This window comes from Manis javanica, chromosome 3, assembly GCF_040802235.1.
Source record: "Manis javanica isolate MJ-LG chromosome 3, MJ_LKY, whole genome shotgun sequence".
Classification (NCBI taxonomy): domain Eukaryota; kingdom Metazoa; phylum Chordata; class Mammalia; order Pholidota; family Manidae; genus Manis; species Manis javanica.
Window position 1 is genome coordinate 194258757 of NC_133158.1, and position 19119 is coordinate 194277875.

Here is a 19119-nt window from a genome sequence, read left to right on the forward strand (position 1 = left end):
ATACTGGTGTGTCAGTAAGCAGCATTAAATGACAGCTTTGACATGAATAGAGAGTAACACTTAAGAAATGTTTACTCAATTTAAGGAAAACCATGGAAACTAACTTCTTTGAAAGGATATGACAGTGATACCCTACAACTTGTACATTTACTATTAGGTTCCTGAACAGTGGAACCCTTCAGAGGACTTTAGATGGTTTGAGTACTGCTTAAAATGTGTGGCCAAAACCTTGCTGTAATATAGAAATTTTTATTACAATGAATTTCATTTTAATTAAATTCTCAACCCTAAAGACTATTTACAGTGAGGTCTCTGTGTAATCCTTCACCTCTTAGAGATAGTCGTGACTGTCATGACTGCCAGAGCGTCTATCTTGCGAATCTTTAAGGATTATAAGGATGGTGATTTTGACTTTCTAAATGTATATGTGGTACATACATGTCATGATTTTCCAAATTGCTGTTTAAGATACATTTGAATGCTAACAGATTATTAGCATCACAAACAACAAAAATTTTACTGTTTTTCCTTACTAGTATAAACAGTTTGGTTGAGGTATTGCCATCCTCCTGCAACATTCCTTCATTTCCCTTTACTAAAACATAGAACAATATATTAAACAAAAAAAATTCACCCTGGAAACAGAGAAAACAAGTTTATTTTAATGATTTGAGATTTTGTGCATGGTAAAGATATACACGTGAATCAATCTTGTTTCTCCTATGTTTCAAGACAGAATTAATTGAAAGTTTTTTGTAGACTAAAGCATCCAAAATACTGTGGTTATGTATGTAGCTACGAACGTACAAACACTTTGATGCACAGCGTTCATTCTTTAAATAGGCAGTCAGCATTTTGATTCATAAAAGAACAAACGATGAGAATATATCAGTATCAATGTCAGAGAGCACAAGACTTAGTGTTCTATACACAAACATATGAAACAGACCTATAAAGATGGAATGTACAAAATTTAAAGAGAAATAAGAAGGAAGCAAAACATCTTCATACTCATACATAGGATTGAAAGGCTACAGAATTGAGAATGATATAAATAATTCCATTACAAGAATACACTCTGTTGATGACAGAACATTCCATGTCATAAAGCAGAAGCACTGACTTTAAGGCTGTGTTGCTTTTGAAGTTAATGGAAGTGCTGTACATTCATTGAAACAACATAGCCAATTTATTAATCTATTTCAGAATATTAATAGCTTCCATACATTCTCCACAGACAACACAATCACTGCCACACAGTTCATCTTCAGAAAGCTTAAGATTAACATCATGATTTGTAGCTTACTGTCATTTAAAACAAAACAAATAATTATTTATTTATACCAAACAAATCTTTAATGGGCACTTAGTTTCCTTATGGCAATACTAGATTCCTAGTTATCAAAAATATTAAAATAATTGTAAAGTTTAAAACCCTGCAACACTTATAGAATGCAACGGTATTGTGACTTTTCAGTTTCAAGCAAAATTAGACGATGTTTGCAGCAAATACCTCAATTTTAGCCTGCCTGGAAATGTCTTTCTTTTTAAATCATTAAGTTCAAAATACCCCTCCCTTTTCAGAAGCTGGTGAGTAGGGAGGGAGGACACTATATAGAGTCCAAATGTACAAAAAAAGGTTTTTCCCATTTGAAGTAATCTGCAGATTACCTGATGTGTAGTTGCTATTTCCTCCAATTCACTCAGTAGACATTACCACAGCATTTATGTGACCCCTTTAATGTTAAGGATCCATAAACACTTGCTTATGTACTGCTATCCCAGTTAACTGTGTTAGGACATACCCTGTATATTTATACTAGAAGCAACTGTATTCTAGTTGCATGGACCTGTAGTATTTATTTGCCTCAAATCTAGTCAAAGAGTACATTAAAAAAGAAAACTTGGGGACTGGTTTAGCTACTGGAGACTAAAGTTTGATCCAGATACTAAGTACTATTAAAAAAAAAAGGTGAATGGTCATAAATGCTTTTTATTCATGTGTTTCTGGATGGTCAAGTGACTCCCTACCTCCCCGTGTCCAGCAGGGGAAGTCTGTATTGGGAGGGAATACAATGTCTCTGACCTTTACATTCTAACTGGCAATATTTTGCCATAAGTGCCCCAGGGAAATTTGAATGGGTAATTTTTCAGTGCTACTTATCATGAATGTATGACAGGTTCCGTACACTTGACAAAGAGAAATCAAACAATGATAGCCCAGAAAATAGTCACTTATTTTAATATCCTTCTCAGTTTACCAGACACCGTATTCCATAGAATGTGACAAAATTTCATTTTCTTGTCTAGTCATATCTTATCAACAGCACTTTTCCCCCTAAAATATGCTTACCAAGAAATACAGTAAATGCACATATGTATCAAAAGTGGAGTGTTTTCCATACTTTAACATATATGATTATATTTTTCAGGGGGGGGTGATGCAGAATATAGTGTTTCCTGGAGTGTCCACAGCATGTGTTTTAGTAACGGATAGTGGAACAGGTCTGAATCAAAGTACCGATTCTTTCATTTCAGTTTGCCAGGATTAACATGTTGAATAATTAGCTCTTTTGGAAAAGCCATCAAGCCTGACATGGTATGATGGCTGGTTAATTTTTAAATTCACAAGTATAATTTAAGTGTTATGCAAAAAAACCCTTTAAGTAAACTAGCTGTAAGATCAATAGCCTGTGACAGAATCTAAATTGGAATTCACTGTTACTTGTGAAAATAAACTAAAATCAATTTGACCAATTAAAAAAAATTTCTTTTCAACAGTCTAAGAGCTTTAAAGAGTCTAGTTAATCTTTCATGCAGAACGTTAGTCAATGGCAAAATGAAATTCCATTCCTAGAGTGTAAACTCCAAGGGGGAAGATATTTTTGTCTGTTTTATCCATCACTCTGTCACCAGTGCCTAGAATAGCTCCTGGCACCTAGTAGGCACTCGTTAAAAATGAATGTTTAAATTCAAAGACTTATTTCACTGCCATTAGGAAACAGTGTTTTAGTTTAACATTTTTAAAATGTTACTGAATTCTGTAACTTTAGCACAGTCTCAAATATTTTGAAACACCTTACTAAAAAAAACTACACCTAAATGCAAATCTTCCTGAAAAGTTTTTTTCAGAGGGTGATTTGGGCATAATAAATTTGATAGACAGTTGGACATAGCTAGATTTCCCTTCTAAATTTAAAACAGTCCCATTTAAGAGAATGACTGGATCATAAATTAATAAGCAATAAACATCACATTCATGTAATTATACATGTGGGAAATGTTTTCTTATAGTTCTAAGGTGCTTTCAGTGAAAAAGATCCCAAAGTCATTATTGAAAATGTCCAACATGGCATCCTATTTGGTAGAACTGAGTAGAAAATTAAACACGGGGAAGACACCACATGTCATCTTATGGTATCAGTGACAGAGTTAATGATTGACTAAATTATTCTGAACATTTCTCAAAATGTATGTATACTCAGTTTAAATTAAATGCATACTCAAGTTCAACTTTTACCGTTGACCTGTTTTTGTGTTTTGTTTTTGGAAGCACAGAAGGCCATATTCTGACTAAAAGTCAACTGATACCATCATTCCTGGAAAATGGCAAAAATTAAATCTGCGTTAGGGATTGCTCTACTGGGACGGCTTTAAAACTGTGCAGTAAAGGAACATGCTGAAGGCTGGGCAATGCTTCAGGCTTTCAGAGTGCTGTCTATTTCAATACACCAAAGAATCAGCAATATGTATATGTATATATATGAGATACATTCTACCTTACCCTAATCATGTATACATAGTCCTTTAATACCTCTACTAGTCATTAGACAATGATAAATAACCATAACATGCCCTTACCTGTAATGCTTTCGAGATAACACAACTTTGGTAACACTTGCTTTCTAAGGGGAAACCATTAATTAATCACATGCCTTTGGTCGACACCATCAGTCCTCCAAAGGGCTGCTATGGCTCTCTGTCCTAGGATACTGGTGCCCTACAACATGTGCTGATATTCTGCAGGAGGTAAAGCTTTTGCTCTCATGAAGCGGAAGGGGGGAGACACATGTGAGAACATGGCACATAAAATGTGACTAACATTTCTTGATTACATTCCAGTGCATTAATCTGGAGTTAAGGGGGTTCTTTGTTTACCAAAAGGTGGCATCACTATTGTATATGTTTTTTCAAAGCATTAGGAATTTCAGGTTTCCCTGAAAAGGTACTTTGTTTTTTTGATACAAGGGGAACAGGAGGGAGAAGGTGAGAAGTCACAAAAAGGATCTCTGATCTAACCCAGGAAGGATGGGACATTTGCATTGATTTTCAAGTGCTAAACTCCAGAGGCCTGCTAATCACGGCTGGGAGGACTTTGTAAAACTTATTTTTAACTAAAGTAATTTAAATGTAGTTATTGATAACCAAAAAATGTCACAAGAGTAATACCTACTGTAAAAGTGAGGTTAGAAGATCCCCGGTCTTGTGACTGAGGTTAAATAAAGTATGTAACTACAACAGGTTTTGCTTTGTGTTGTTTTGTTTTTGGAAGCTCTGTGCAAAAGCAACCATTCACAGGATTCACAAATACCTTGAAATATTCTAGTTGTTTTTAATGCTTGTTTGATTTGCAAAATTAGTTTAACTACATAAATCCCTGTCCTATAAGCCATAGTTCACAGGTGAAAAACTTTGCAGTTTTCATAGTCAGTAGAAGAGACTTCTTTTTTAATCCTAAAGGCAAATTACCAATCAGAGATTCACTTTTTAAGGAAATTGTTACATTCAGAAATAACCTTGGAAAGTTCACCAATGATTCCTCCTAGCGTGAAAAGTTAGTATAATGTGGTCCCGCGTTGAGAAATCCATTCCAGTTTATAGTGCAAGACCTTTGCAAGGGAGTATCCAGCTGCCCACCATCACTGTAAGTACCGGTAGACCTTGAAACAGTGGTTTCCAGAGTCTGCAACCACAACATGGCCATCTGAAGTGAGGGCCAGGCCTTGGGGGCCATACAGTGGGTCAGCAGATGTGTTAATATAGGACAAAAATGATCCACTGCCATCAAAAACCTGTAAAAGATACAGTCAGTGTTACAGGAAAAGTTATAGTCATATGATGAAGTAGGAGTTAGAAAATCCTTGATGCCAATGTTTTTAATAGGAAAGCATGTGTGCAACAACTTCTAGGTTTGCCTAGGTCACTGTCAGACACACATCCCTCCCTCCACTCACCTTGCATTTTCTCCTCACTTTCTATGCCTCAGTCACTGACAATGTGCCATTGGTCACCAGATCTCACTTCTGTTCTTACGGTGGTCGGTCACATTTGAGGAGAATGGCCCTGAATGGCACTTAGCAATGAATGACCCTTATTTTCTACTCTAAGCCTTATCTTTTTCCTTTCCCAGCCTAACATCTCTTTTTTATTTCCAGTCATTAGACAGAAATATCAGCAACTAGACCACACAAGAATGGACCTGAGTCATAACAGGTAATGAGACAATAGAGATCAGAGATCTTCTTCTTTCTTTTCACAAAAGAGCGAGTCCTATGAAGTCAATGGTTCAACATGTACATTTGGAAACGAAGTAGTCTTCTTTAGGTCTGTAAGCTTCTGCTATCATGAAATAAAAGGAAAACTTCTCCTTCACAAGGCCCAGGCTGGTTTATTTTGATCATTCTTTTTGGCTCATTGCTGTTTTAAAAGGCAGTGTAAATAGGCAGGTGCTATTAGTGATACAATACAAACAGGTTAGCATCTGTGTTCTATACAGAACTGCTTTGTGGACTTTATTCCCTGTCTGGCTTCTGGCTTCCCATCAGATATAGAACACCTTTTTCAAATGTAGATGCCCACTGGGATGGTTAAGCAAGATAATTATACTGGAGAAATGAAAGCATTTAGTGTTACATTTATAGTGTCAGTCCTTTTTCTGAGTAGATACCTTTATCAGATCAAACTGCTGGCCATTGCTGTCTTCAGAGGCATCTGAATGCTACTAGATTTAACCATGCATTCTGTGTTCTCAGGGGCACAGCATAGGGCCACACTGGCAAGGATGAATAGACCTGCCTTTAAATGCATTTAGATCCATGCAGGTGTCTACACAGAGAAATGGGGGAAATGAATAGTCTTTCTTCATTTTGAGGATTTAAAGTTCTGTTCTTAATTTAGAAAAAAATGAAGTTTCTTTTGTATCATAGACCCCTTTGGTACTACTGCCAAAGACTATAGACCCCATCTCAAAATAGTGCTTTAATGTTTCCAGAATGTGACCAGTTTTATTATTTTTATACCCAAAATACCAATGCCATTCATGATACCATTATTCCTAAACCATGAAAACATATTTAAATTCCTTATTATTATTAATTTAAATTTGTTTTACTTAACTTTAAAATAATTACAAATGTATAGGAAGTTGTGAAGATAGTAGAGAGATCCTGTGTACCCTTCACCCAGTTCCCCTGCAATGGTTACATCCTCTGTAATGCAGTACAGTATATGATCTAGCAAACGGACATTAGGATGTGTGTGTATGTGTATACATGCATTGTATCTCAAAGGCAGACTCATGTAACCATGACCACAGTCAATATACATGACTATCCCATCAACCAAAGATCTCCCTCACACTCTTTATTGTCACACCAACTGTCCTTTCCCCGCCAGCTCTAACTCTTGCCAACCACTAACCTGTTTTCCTTCTCTATAATTGTGTTATTTTGAGAATGTTACGTGAATGGAAACATATAGTATGGGATCTTTTGAAAGTGGTTTTTTACTCAGCTTGATGCCCTTGAGATGCATCTGAGTTACTGAGTGTATCATTAGTCTGTTCCTTTTTATTGCTGAGTGGTATTCCATTGTATGGATATAGCAGCTTGTCTAGCAATTGACCTATCAAAGGACATCTTGGTTATTTTCAGGTTTTGGCAATTACAAATAAAGTTTCTATGAACAACAACATGCACAATTTTGTGTGGATGTAAGTTCTCATTTCTCTGGGATAAATGCCCAGGAATGTAAATGCTGGGTTGTATGGTATGTTTAATTTTTAAAGAATTGTCAAACTATTTTCAAGGCTGCTTGTCATTTTACATTCCCAATAGCAATGTGTAAGATTTAGTGTCTCTGTATGTTTATCAGCATTTGGCATAATCAATATTTTTAATTTTAGCTATTGTAATAAGTGTAGTAGTATCTCATCATGATCTTACTTGGTACTTTCTTAATGTCTAATGATACAGAACATCTTTTCATGTATATATATTCTCTTCAGTGAAATTTCTCCTCATGTCTTTTGCCCATTTTCTAATTGGGTTATTTGTTCTTTTACTTTTGGATTCTGAGAATCTACATATATTCTAAGTCTAAGTTATCTGTAAGATATGTGATTTATAAATGACTTCATTCATTTGTGGAGTATTAAAACAAAGCAAAACTAAAGGAACAAAACAGCAGCTGACTCACAGACTCCAAGAAGCGACTAGCAGTTACCAAAGAGAAGGGGTTGGGGAGGGTGGGAAGGGAGGGATTAGGGCATTAAGGGGCACTATAATTCACAATCACAATATAGGTAGGTCATAGGGAAGGCAGTACAGCACAGAGATGACAAGTAATGACTCTACAGTATCTTACTACATTGATAGACAGTGATCACAATGGAGTCAGGGATCTGGGGGACTTGATAATATGGGTGAATGTTTAAACCACAATGTTGTTCATGTGAAACCTTCATAAGATTGTGTATCAATGATACTTTAATTTAGAAAATCTAAAAAATAAAAGATACATGGTTTATAGATATCTTCTCCTAGTTTGTTGCTTATCTTTTTAACCCCTTAATGAGTCTTTCAAAGAGCAAAAGTTTTTAATTTTGATGAAGTCCAATTAAGTGATTTTTTTTTTCTTTTATGGATCATACTTTTGGTATCATGTCTAAAAATTCTTCACCAAGCCCTAGTTCCCAAAGATGTTCCCTTAAAACCTTCTACAAGTTTACCTTCTAAAATATAATCTTCTAAGTTTTGTGGCTTTACATTTTCCATTTAAATCTATGATCTATTTTGAGTTAGTTTTTTGTATAAGGTGAAGCTCATTTTCTCTTCTCTTTGGGGAATCTTAATTGCTCCAGCACCATTTGTTTGTTGAAAAGGCTGTCATTCCTTCATTGAATTGCCTTTGTACCTTTGTCAAAAATTGGTTGGCTCTACATGTGTGGGTCTATTTCTGGATTCGCTATTCTGTTCCGCTGATCTATGTGCTTATCCCCCCACTGATATCACACAGTCTTAATTACTGTGGCTGTGTAATAGTTGTGTAATAAGTCATGAAATCAGGTAGAGTGATTCCTCTCACTTCAGTCTTTGTTAACATTACTTTAGCTATTCCGGTCTCTTTTCCTTTCCATATAAATTCTAAAATAATCTTGTCTGCATCTACAAAATTCCCTGCTGAGATTTTTCTGTTAAACTTGTATGTCGTCTGGGAATTTACTGAGTCTTACACCCGTCAACACAGTATCTTTCCATTTCTTTAGAGCTTTTATTTCTTTTGTTATCATTTCATAGTTTTCATCATATAACTACTAGATAAGCTTGGTTATTATATCAAAATATTTCATTTTTTTCAGAAATTGTAAAGGGCATATATTTTTAATGTTGATTTCTACATGTTTGTTGCTACTTATGGAAATACAATATGATTTTGTATGTTGATCTTGTATCCTGTGATGTTGCTGAATTCACTTATTAGTTTGAAGAACTGTTTTGTAGATTCTTTGAGACATTCTGTGTAAACAATCATGGTATCTGCAAATAGGGAGAGGTTTTATTTCTTCCTTTCTAATTTTTAAGCATCTTAATTTCTTTTTTTCCTTATTGTGCTGTTAGCACTCCCAGTACTATGTTGAATAAGAATGGTGAGAGTGGATATCCTTGTCTTATTCCTGATCTTAGAGGAAAAGCCTTCATTCATTCACCATTAAGTATGGTGTCAGCTGTAGGTTTTTGTAGATGTTCTTTACCAAACTGAGGTTTCTATATATTCCTAGTTTTCTGAGATTTAAAAAAAAATCATGAATGGGTATTAAATTTTGTCAAATACTTTTTCTGCATCAAATGATGTAGATATTATCATATTATTTTTATTCTTTAGTCTTTGATACAGTGGATCACATGGATTTTTGAATACTGAATCAGCCTTGCATCTCTAGAATAAGCCCCACTTGGCCATGCAGGGATTTTTACATTTTGCTCAGTGTTATTTGCTACTGTTTTGCTAAGGATTTTCACATCTGTATTCATGAGGAATACGGTCTATAGTTTTCTTTTTTGTACAGTGTTATTCTAGTTTTGGTATCAGAACATCAGAATTGGAAAGTAAATTATTAATTGTTCCCTTGTCTTCTATTTTCTGGAAGAGACTCTATAGGTGCTAATTCTTCTTCACAATTTGGTAAAATCCTCCAGTGAAACCATCCTAGTCTGGAGATTTCTCTTTGAGGAATTTTAAGATTATGAAATTTCCTTAGTATTATAGTGCTATTTAAATTATTTTATATTGGGTGAGTTGTGGAGTTTGTACTTTTTGAGGAATTGGTTCATTTCATCTAAACAGTCAAATTTATGCATGTAGAATTGTTTGTAGAATTTACTTGTTATCCTTTTAATGCCTGCAGGGTCTGTAATATTAGTATTTGTGTTTTTTCTTTTTCTTTGTCAGTCATACTAGAGGTTTATCAATTTTACTGATCTTTTAAAAGAGCACTGTTTCATTGATTGACTTTCTCTATTGTTCTTCTGTCTTGAATTTCAGTGGTTTCTGATCCTATTCTCACCATTTCCTTCCTTCTAGCTTTCAGTCTACTTTGCTCCTCTTTTTCCATGTGCTAGGAGCTTAGATTATTGATTTGAGACTTCCCTTTTTCTAATCTAAGCCTTAAGTGCTATTAATTTCCCTCTCAGGGAGACCTGGGGTTACCAAGACTGCGGGGTTGGAGGAAATAGGGAGAAGTTAGTCAAAGGGTACAAACTTCTGGTTAGAAGATAAGTAAGTGGTGGGGATTTAATGCACAATATGGTGATTATAGTTAATAATACTGTATGATATACTTGAAAGTGGTAAGAGAATGGATCTAAATGTTCTCACCACAAAAAAGAACTGGCAATTATCTAATGTGATAGAAGTTAGTTAACACTATGGTGGTAATCATTTTGCAAGATATAAGTGTATCAAATCAACACATTGTACACATAAACTTACACAATGGTGTATGTCAATTACATCTCAAAGAAGCTGGGAAAAAAACTTCCCTCTCAGCATTATTTTAGCTGCATTCCTATAACATTGATATGCTACATTTGCATTTTCATTTAGTCTAATCTATTTTTTAGCTTTCCTTAAGACTTCTGCTTTGACTCAGGTCACTTAGAAGAATACTGTTTTTAAATGCGTAAAACAAAATACAAGCAATTATAAAGGAAAACTATACTAAATAACGTTATCAAAATATTACAAAATTGTGATCTAGCAATATGTGTGCTTTTTTAACCAACTTATTAAATAACAAAAAATAGTGATGGCTCTAAAAATGACTGTAATTTTGAAGTAGTGATGACCACAAATGTCTTTAACTGTTACATGAAAATTTCTCTGATTTCTCTTGGTGACAAAGTTATAATTACTAAAACTACTGTGGTTGTTGACATTCATAATTAAAGGAAATTATAATTTTTAGTTAGATGTTAGTAAAAATAATAATATAGTATTTTTGTTCAATGAGCCTCTTGAATTCTGTCCACAAATCTTTTGGGAGTCTGTGAAGACATGTTAAAAACCCAATTTAAAGATTTTTCACTCTGGTAATATGCTGATGTGTTTTCTATTCCACCTTCCTTAGGTCGGCACTTCTGGTGAGATTATCTACGATCTTATGTCCCAACCCATGAAAAATGGAAGACATTTTAGTTTGGTATGACAGACAGTTCTTTACTTTTAACAAATACCAATCACTTGAAACAAATACATTAGCATTTGAATCTACCTGAATCCTGCTGTTTCCCCAATCTGCTACAATAATGTTTCCATTTGAATCCACAGCTACGCCAGTGGGAGCATTAAATTGCCCATTTCCTTCTCCATTTGAGCCAAACTTCAACATGAATTCTCCTTCCTGATTAAACACCTGTATGAAATATTTTTAAATTGTCTTATTTTAAATGAAAACAGTTGAGTCAACATTATGGATTTAAAAAATATCTGAGCAGGTTATTTACAACAAGGCCTATTATTTAAAACATTCTAAAAAAAGAAAAAAAATCTACAAACTAGGTCCCCATGTCATTATGGTTCCCCAATTTACTGTATAAATCTGATGTACTATGTGTTAAATCACTTCTTTTTTTTAGCTTATGTCTGATTATATTGAATACTTAGGTGAAAAATACATTCATTATAAATTTGAAATTTATGCAAAAATAAGGTAGTATTGGGTAAGCAGAGCTGTAATTTTCAGCAATATTATTCTTTCTGTCTTTAAGCAGCTAAATTTCAAGAACAGGCATTGTATTTCTAATAGGATGAATGATCATTCAAAGTTGGAACAGAATGTAGGAGCTTATTGCTAGGCCAGATGCTCAGGATTTATTACCATTTTAATAAGTCAACATAATGAGAAAGAGTAGGCTGGACTTTGCACTTCGGGGAAATTAATTGTGTGTGTGTGTGTGTGTGTGTGTGTGTGTGTGGTGGCGGCAGGGGGTAAGTAATAAGAAAAAGGCTTTTATACATATTTTATATTATGTGTACTTTATTACTTATATTTTATACATATTTTTAGAATATATCTTAATTAAAACAAAGTATATGGACCCTAAGGCTTTGATGAATGCAGCCTATTGAGAGAAGGGAGCTTGACAGAAGTGTGGAGCTAAACAGAACTCTTAGGCAAATTCTCTAATATCTGATATGGGCAAGCAATGGGTTGCCGGGGGAAATTAATATTCTTATTAATAGAGTGTTACTGTGTATGTATCAATACAAATTACTGATTTTGAGAGAATTAAATTTTTAATGTTTTTAATTATAAATTATAGCAAGGAAAACTTTATCTTGATTCAGATGACACTTAGTGGTTGTGATTTGTCTCTAGGATATTATTTTAAGTTTCTATTATCATGCAGCCTACATGTGTAGAAATACTCATTAAGAAATTAGAAAGTATTACATACAAGGTGCCATGACAGTAAGGGTTCCTAAAATGTGGAACTCGGGGAGCTAAGTGCGGATCTAGCCAGGATGATCTCAGGACCTTACAGAGATGCTCCTATGGCCATCTCTGTGATCATGAAAGATTAAAATGACTCTCTTTCTTTTAGCTGTTATATATTGGGAAAGTGAGGCACTTCTCATCTCTAAGGGCTAGACTTACTTTAAGATAAAAAGAGTTATGACCACTTTCTGAATTAAACCACATACTTGCCAAGCAAGCAAGCTACCTTTCTGATTCTTTGGGAAGGACAGGGACAAGAATCAGCTTTTATTAAGATGTCATGTTTTAACAATCTTTCCTGACCCTTTAATCTCCTTTCACATAAAACATTCTTGTTTCAAAGATCAATGGGAGTAGCCTTTGTACTCTAGGATCTACATGGGTTATCTTCTCGTTGATTGCCCTATAGCTAAATGAACGATTCCTCTATAAAGTGAAATGAAGGGTAGGAAGTGTGAAAACAGCCTGTTATTCCTTTACAGTTGTGCTCACCATACAGGCCTGTTCTGACCCCCTGGCAGGAGAGTCAAAAGCCCAGCCTCTACTGCCTCTTTGCTCTGTTTCTTTCCTCCTTCACCACTGAATATCCCCACTGTCTTCTCGCTTTTACCAGGACACCTCCCAGTCCTCCAAAGAGAGAGAATATGCAGCTTCTTGCTATCAAGGAAGCAGGAAGGCTGAGGATGAAGCTCTACCCCATGACAGCAACTCTGGAGAGACAACCTGACAGGAAGCAGCCTTAGAAGTAAGCGATGATGGAATCCTCTGCCCTCATCCTGCCCCATCACCTGTCCACTGTGTTTTACTCTTTGCACAGGGACTTGGCCCCTGCCAAAAAGACTCAAGGCCTTTCCATTGACTCATGCTAAAGATCTCCTCCAGGATGAGCTGGAGAAATGAAGCAGTGAAGGACACAGAAGAGACAGTACTTTCGGGGGTAAAATCCCATTGTTATGTAGTTAGTCCAGCCATCAACACTGACAAACTGTTTGGGGCTTTGGTCGCTCAATGGTTATCTCTAAGTGCAAACTTTAGTCACTGGCATATCACCTATGCTATTTCCATACTATCCTTCCTTTAAAAGGCCTCATGTTAAAAAATTTAAATGAATTTATTTACAAGGAAAACTTTACATCACTTGTAATAAGTGCAAACCAGTATCACTTGATGTAAATAGAGGGTAACTGTACAAGTAAACACATAACTTAAAATACAAATGTTTGTCAGTGCCCTGCCCATGACTGCCTTTCAGTGGAACCGTGTCACAGCTCAAGAAGCTTGGTCTAGAATGTCACTAAACATTCTCTCATTTCAGTAAGCGACAAATATGTTTTGAACCACTTTATTACTTCCTGATTTGCTCCTAATAAAGGTCAAGTCTTTCTTCTGCTAATACGTAGTAAGAAAGATGTACTCTACTATCTGGGGGAGGTGGGTGGGTGTTGTTTTCTAAGGAAAACCAGGTGTGTGAAGCATTCTAAGAAGTGTGCAGTAACCTGTATGAACATATCCTAGAGCTATTTCTCTCCCATAATCTGTCATTGCAGCAGAGTTCTAATAGCTACTTTTGTTTGAAAGGCCTTTGATGCTAACTGAAAGAGTGGTCTTGTTTTAATTTACTGACTAGTTACAAAATATTAAGTTTTTGGAAAGTTCTGCCTAAGTTCAAGCAACTGCTTTTTCATATTTAATTTTCAAATCATCTCCATTTACACCAGTTTCAAATTCAGAAATTTACTGGCACCATATTTTGTTCAATATTTTGATTGTCCAAAGTCTGTATGCCCAAATTAAAACCTCCATCTTTAAGAAGAAGCAAAATCTACTCTTTTAGGTCAATTCCTTTAGGTCTAGTGTGTACATGTGAGTATTATGTTTTCTCCCAGACCGATTTCTCAATAAAAACAGTTCAAAGGTAATAACAATTGATGTATTTATAGTACCTTGACAGAATGATTATGGAAATCTGTAACAATGATCTCATTATTGCTATTTACAGCTGCAAAGTGGGGACCTGCAATAAAAATGGAAAAAAATGTGATGACTGTAACAAAAATTATTACAACAGCAGAGCAGTTACCAAACCTAATATATTAAGTCAAGTTCCTTAAGAGAGAACAAAGACTCATAGAGTTAGTCCTTGAGAGATCAATCAGCCAGACCTCCGGCTCCAGATAACATGGATTCTGCATCATTCTACACTTTTAACTGTCTACTCCAGCTTCTTCCAGATCAAGCTAAGAGTTCCAGCAGCCCTAATAAAGTGGAATGAGCAACAGAATAGAAGCATCAGAATTCATTCTCCACACCACCATCTGAAAGTCACACCTGCCAGCTTCCCTGAGTACGTGTTAGTCATTTTAGGGCCCACAGCTCCCACTGAGGAGAGACATGGTAACGATCTAAGCACTGGGAAAAAGACTCCAAAAGGTAGTATGTTTTGACAGTAGAGCAGAAACCCACACTTTATCATTTTGGGTGACATTCAGAACCTGGCAGAACTGGAGACAAAGCTCAAAGATTATGCAAATTCATGTTAAATTCCAAAAGCATTCTTTCAAGAAGAAAATGTAATAAACTGTTTTCAGCCTCTTCTTGCAGATGTGAAAAAATAAGTAAGCATGTGATTGCAAAGTGGTACACCAAAAAGAGAAGTAAGAAAGACTGCTCTTCCTGTATGCAGCCAATATTCTAAACTCTAGCTCTCCTATTATCACCAGGGAAGGTGAGAAGAATTCTCATTCAGAAGCTCTTGAAACATAACCCCAGGTAAATGGGAACAGGAGTTACTGTTCCTCAAAAATTTGTATTTAAAAATATTTAAAATTCATTATTTTATTTCATATTAATATTCAAAGATTAGACTTCTGAATGTAAACTGCCACCAATAAAAAGCACACATGGATTGCAGTTCAACTTACTGCAGGTGACGTTAACTGAGAAGCATCTAATAAACATGCTTTCGCTTAGATTTCATCCCCAGTATCTCTCCCAAAGCCAGCAATGGGGATGAGGATGTCTTCCACATGCTCCAACATCATGCAAATGTGAGCCGAAGAAGTATAAAAAAGGGGGTTTACATATTACCATCGAGTGTACCTGCAAACTGCCTGTCCCCGTTTCCTCGGCTACCAAACCTGGTGACTATTTTCCCATTTGGCTGGAAGATAAACACGCAGCACGCCTTGTTATCCACCACAATGATGTGTCCATTGCGGTCCACAGAAACTCCTTTGGGCCCCATCAACTTTCCTGATCCAATTTTTGTCTGTTAGAAACAAGTACAGAAAATGAAGTTTAAAACACTATAGAACATGAAAACAGACATTTGTTTTAGTAAACTTTTACTTAAATATTCAAACGGGTGCACAGTTACTCGTATGTCACAATAACCTGTCTTGGAGAACTGTCTTGTCACATCCATTATCTGCTACTGATATTTATATAAAATCCTTACTTTTTAAAGGGGTCATAACCAAGAGTGTTCTAGAATCCCCTTAACTGGGGTCACAGGTTCCTTGTAAAGGGGCAATGTGGAAAATCACTGGATTAGGAGTAGGAACTGTCCTGTGCCTGTCACTCACTTTGGCCACACTAGCACAGATAGGTATAATTTCCTTAACCTTCAGATTCCTTATATATTAAAAAAGAATGACTCCAATAACTTCCAAGGGTATTTTTAGAATATGTACTAGGTAAAATAATCTAAGTAAAGTATTTAGTGTAGCATTTAGCACATATTAAATAGCCATTAAATAAAAGAAGCTACCACTGTCATTATTATATACCAGACTTAATATCGAAATTACCAGGCATCACCCTTGATCTTTATTAGAATTAAATTCCACATGGGCAGAAGTCATGTCTGTTTTATACAGCACTGTGTTCAGAGCCTAATGTACTTGGTGCCTAATAGGTACTCAACAAATATTTTTTGAGTATATACTGATTTTAAAAGCCTGGCATTATTTAGAGTAAACATGATGTTTAAATTGTTCCAGTTTTCAGTATTTTAAAATGGGAGACAAGCATTAGATGTCTATCAAACATATACTACATGGATTTTAAATCTTACTCATTTTTCTGAGTAGACTATTTATATATACATAAATGCCCATTTCCCACAAGATGCATGTCATACCTTTAATTTTATTGCTCCGTTTTCTAGAGTACCTGTAAAGAAGTACTATACTCATGCATCTATTTATTTAGTACTTAGTAATTCTACAAACACTGATGGAGCACCCACTGTGTGCTTGACATTGTGTTCCTGGCACTTGGTAGACAAAGATGATTAACCCAGCCTCTACCCTTGAGGACACCTCAGCCACACTGCCGTGTACAAACATGTCCACTGTGTTATTTTTTAAGTGCCTGACGTTCAGTAGATTTGGGAGAATTCAGCGGGGCTACCTCAGAAGCCACATGGAACAATAACTCGAGGAGACAGGTCACTGTAGACCAGGAAGGAGAAGGAGCACCAAGGGGAGGCAGCAGCTGGACAGCGCCTGGTAAGGGAGAGGCTCTTTCAGGCACCCAAGCTCACGACGTCAGCAAAGCAGATCTCCGTGTATTTTTATGAATGTGCTTTCAGATGACTGAACAAAGCGATGTACATAACAATGAGTACAGTCTAAGCCCACCTGAGTTAAACGTGTTTAGTTATGTATACACATTTCTGGAAAAGAAAGTAAGAAACCAGTGATATTAGTGGTGGTAGGACAAATTCTTACTGTCCATTTTATACTCATCTATAGGCTTATTTAAAAAATCTATTTGCATGTATTACTTTTTAAATTAAAAATTTTAACTCCAACAAAGTTACATCCCCATAGGTTTTGTTTAGTCCTATTTTCTTTATACATATCAGTGCTGTCTGATTGAAATATAACATGAGCTATATAGAGAGTTAAAAATATTCTAGTAAGCAACATCAAAAAATAACAGGAAAAATTATTTTTATCATATATTTTACTTCACCCAATATAGCCAGAAGTTTTCATTTCAACATGTAATCAATACGAAACTCATTAAAAATTATTGAAATTATTAGTGAAATATTTTACTTTTTTTTTTTTTTACTAAGTCCTTGAAACCCACTATGTAGCACATCTCAAGTCACACCAGTCCCATTTTAAGAACTCAGCATTCACATGTGGCTCGTGGCTACTGCATTGGCCAGCACACAATACACTTTTTCTAAGATTTCATTAATGCTATGACATCAACTTTCACCTCTATGTGTAAGATTCTCAAATCCATATCTTTAGACCTGGCCTGTTTTACAAGTTATCACCCTAAACTCAACCAGTGCCAAACCAAATATACCTCCTTCATTGCCATAGCAGTTCATCCAGTCACCCAGGATCAAAATTTCTGAGCAAAATAAACTCTTTTCTTTCACAAGTTTGAACCTCAGTTTTCTCATCTGTAAAGTGGCAGCTATAGTTTTTACCTCCTGGGTCATGGAGATTCTGAAGGATCACAGGGCCAACCACAGTGTTTGGGGCACAGACAATCTCCTTCTCCCACCCCATTCAGCTCATATTGTATCAGACCAACAGGTTTTTATTTTCTTTCCCAACAGAGGCATGAAGGTTTGTAGAGAAAGAGAATATGGAGAGACAGATGGGGACTTTCCCACAGGGGGGGTTCAGACTTTGTTTGATCTTTGATTTTTTTGAGTTTATAAATGACTTTAATTCAGATTTGATCTCTTTAGTACAAAGAGACCCATTTACTTAGGAAGGAAATAATGGCATTCCTGCAAGGGAATCTGTAGAATAAATGTAAATCTGATTCTCCAATCTAGCCCAAGAATCAAAGAGACGATAGCATAATGGCTTACACAGAAATTGTTTCCTTCTTTCATGTCTGAATGAAAGATATGTCAACACAGAAATTGTTTTCTTCTTTCATGTCTGAATGAAAGATATGTCAGCAGAGATCAAAAGGAGGAGAGGACACTCTAATTATGAAAACAAGAATATTATTACTATCACTAGCTGTTACTTAGAATGACTCAGCCATATAATATCAAGTGGATGATAACTATGCAGAATAAAAACAGAAAATAAAGGATTACTGCCACGTCATGAGAACCAGTGCAGGTCTAGAAGAAAAAACTCCCATGTTGAAACTGAAACCTCTTTTCATTCCACAGCCCTTTGTCGTTCCCCGTTTAGGGGCACTAGATCATCCCAAGTGAAATAAGAATTACTGTACTTAGCCTGACAATGTGTATGTCATCTTTAACAGAATAGTAAACAAAGATAATTTTAGACCCTGGCATTGGAACATTAAATGAAACTATTTAACTCAACAAGTAAGTCCGTAAATTGAAGAGGGACAAGATGACATATTTTAGAATATGGTGGACATGGGTCTCTGTATCTGTTCTGGGGTCACAAAAAGTTCCTGGATGGGCCAGAAGATATAAGTCTGGAGAAAAGATGGAAAGCAAAAAATTAGAGGAAGAGAGGAATAAAAATTAGAGCTAAGAAGTTGGTGAATAAAAGAAATAAAAGGAGATAAGATGTTATATCCCTAGAACTATTAGGAATAAATACAAAGAATCCACATTTGTGTTAAAGGTATGCCTTTCTGAGGATCTGCTTAAATCCCACTGAAGAAGAAAGTGAAGTATGTTTCAGTGTATGTCATGGGTATCACACTTGCATGAGCTCCTGTTACAGGACTGAAGTGTGTTCACTTGCTATCCTTTTACCCTTTGGGTTTTGATCAATACCTACTGGGAAAAAAAAGGGTATGTTGAAACCCTACTATACCCATTCCTACAATCCTACAGAGGGTATGAGCGTTTCTCAGTATTTATTCCAATT

General features: G+C 35.6%; 1 protein-coding gene across 11 annotated transcripts in view; it reads right to left on the reverse strand.

Moving 5' to 3' along the window:
• Positions 1–640: 640 nt before the first annotated feature.
• The window catches only part of TRIM2 (tripartite motif containing 2), a 191314-nt gene continuing 172835 nt past the window's right edge, over positions 641–19119 (reverse strand). For 10 of the 11 annotated variants that reach the window (XM_036998842.2, XM_036998836.2, XM_017654530.3 and 7 more), the window contains 4 exons: positions 15365–15545; positions 14221–14291; positions 11051–11191; positions 641–5072 (listed from right to left, as the gene is read on the reverse strand). In XM_036998842.2, coding sequence (XP_036854737.2) covers positions 4920–5072; positions 11051–11191; positions 14221–14291; positions 15365–15545 — 546 coding nt within the window. In that variant the 3' untranslated portion in view covers positions 641–4919. The remainder of the gene's footprint in view (positions 5073–11050; positions 11192–14220; positions 14292–15364; positions 15546–19119) is intronic. The other variant, XM_017654528.3, reaches the window with a different exon arrangement.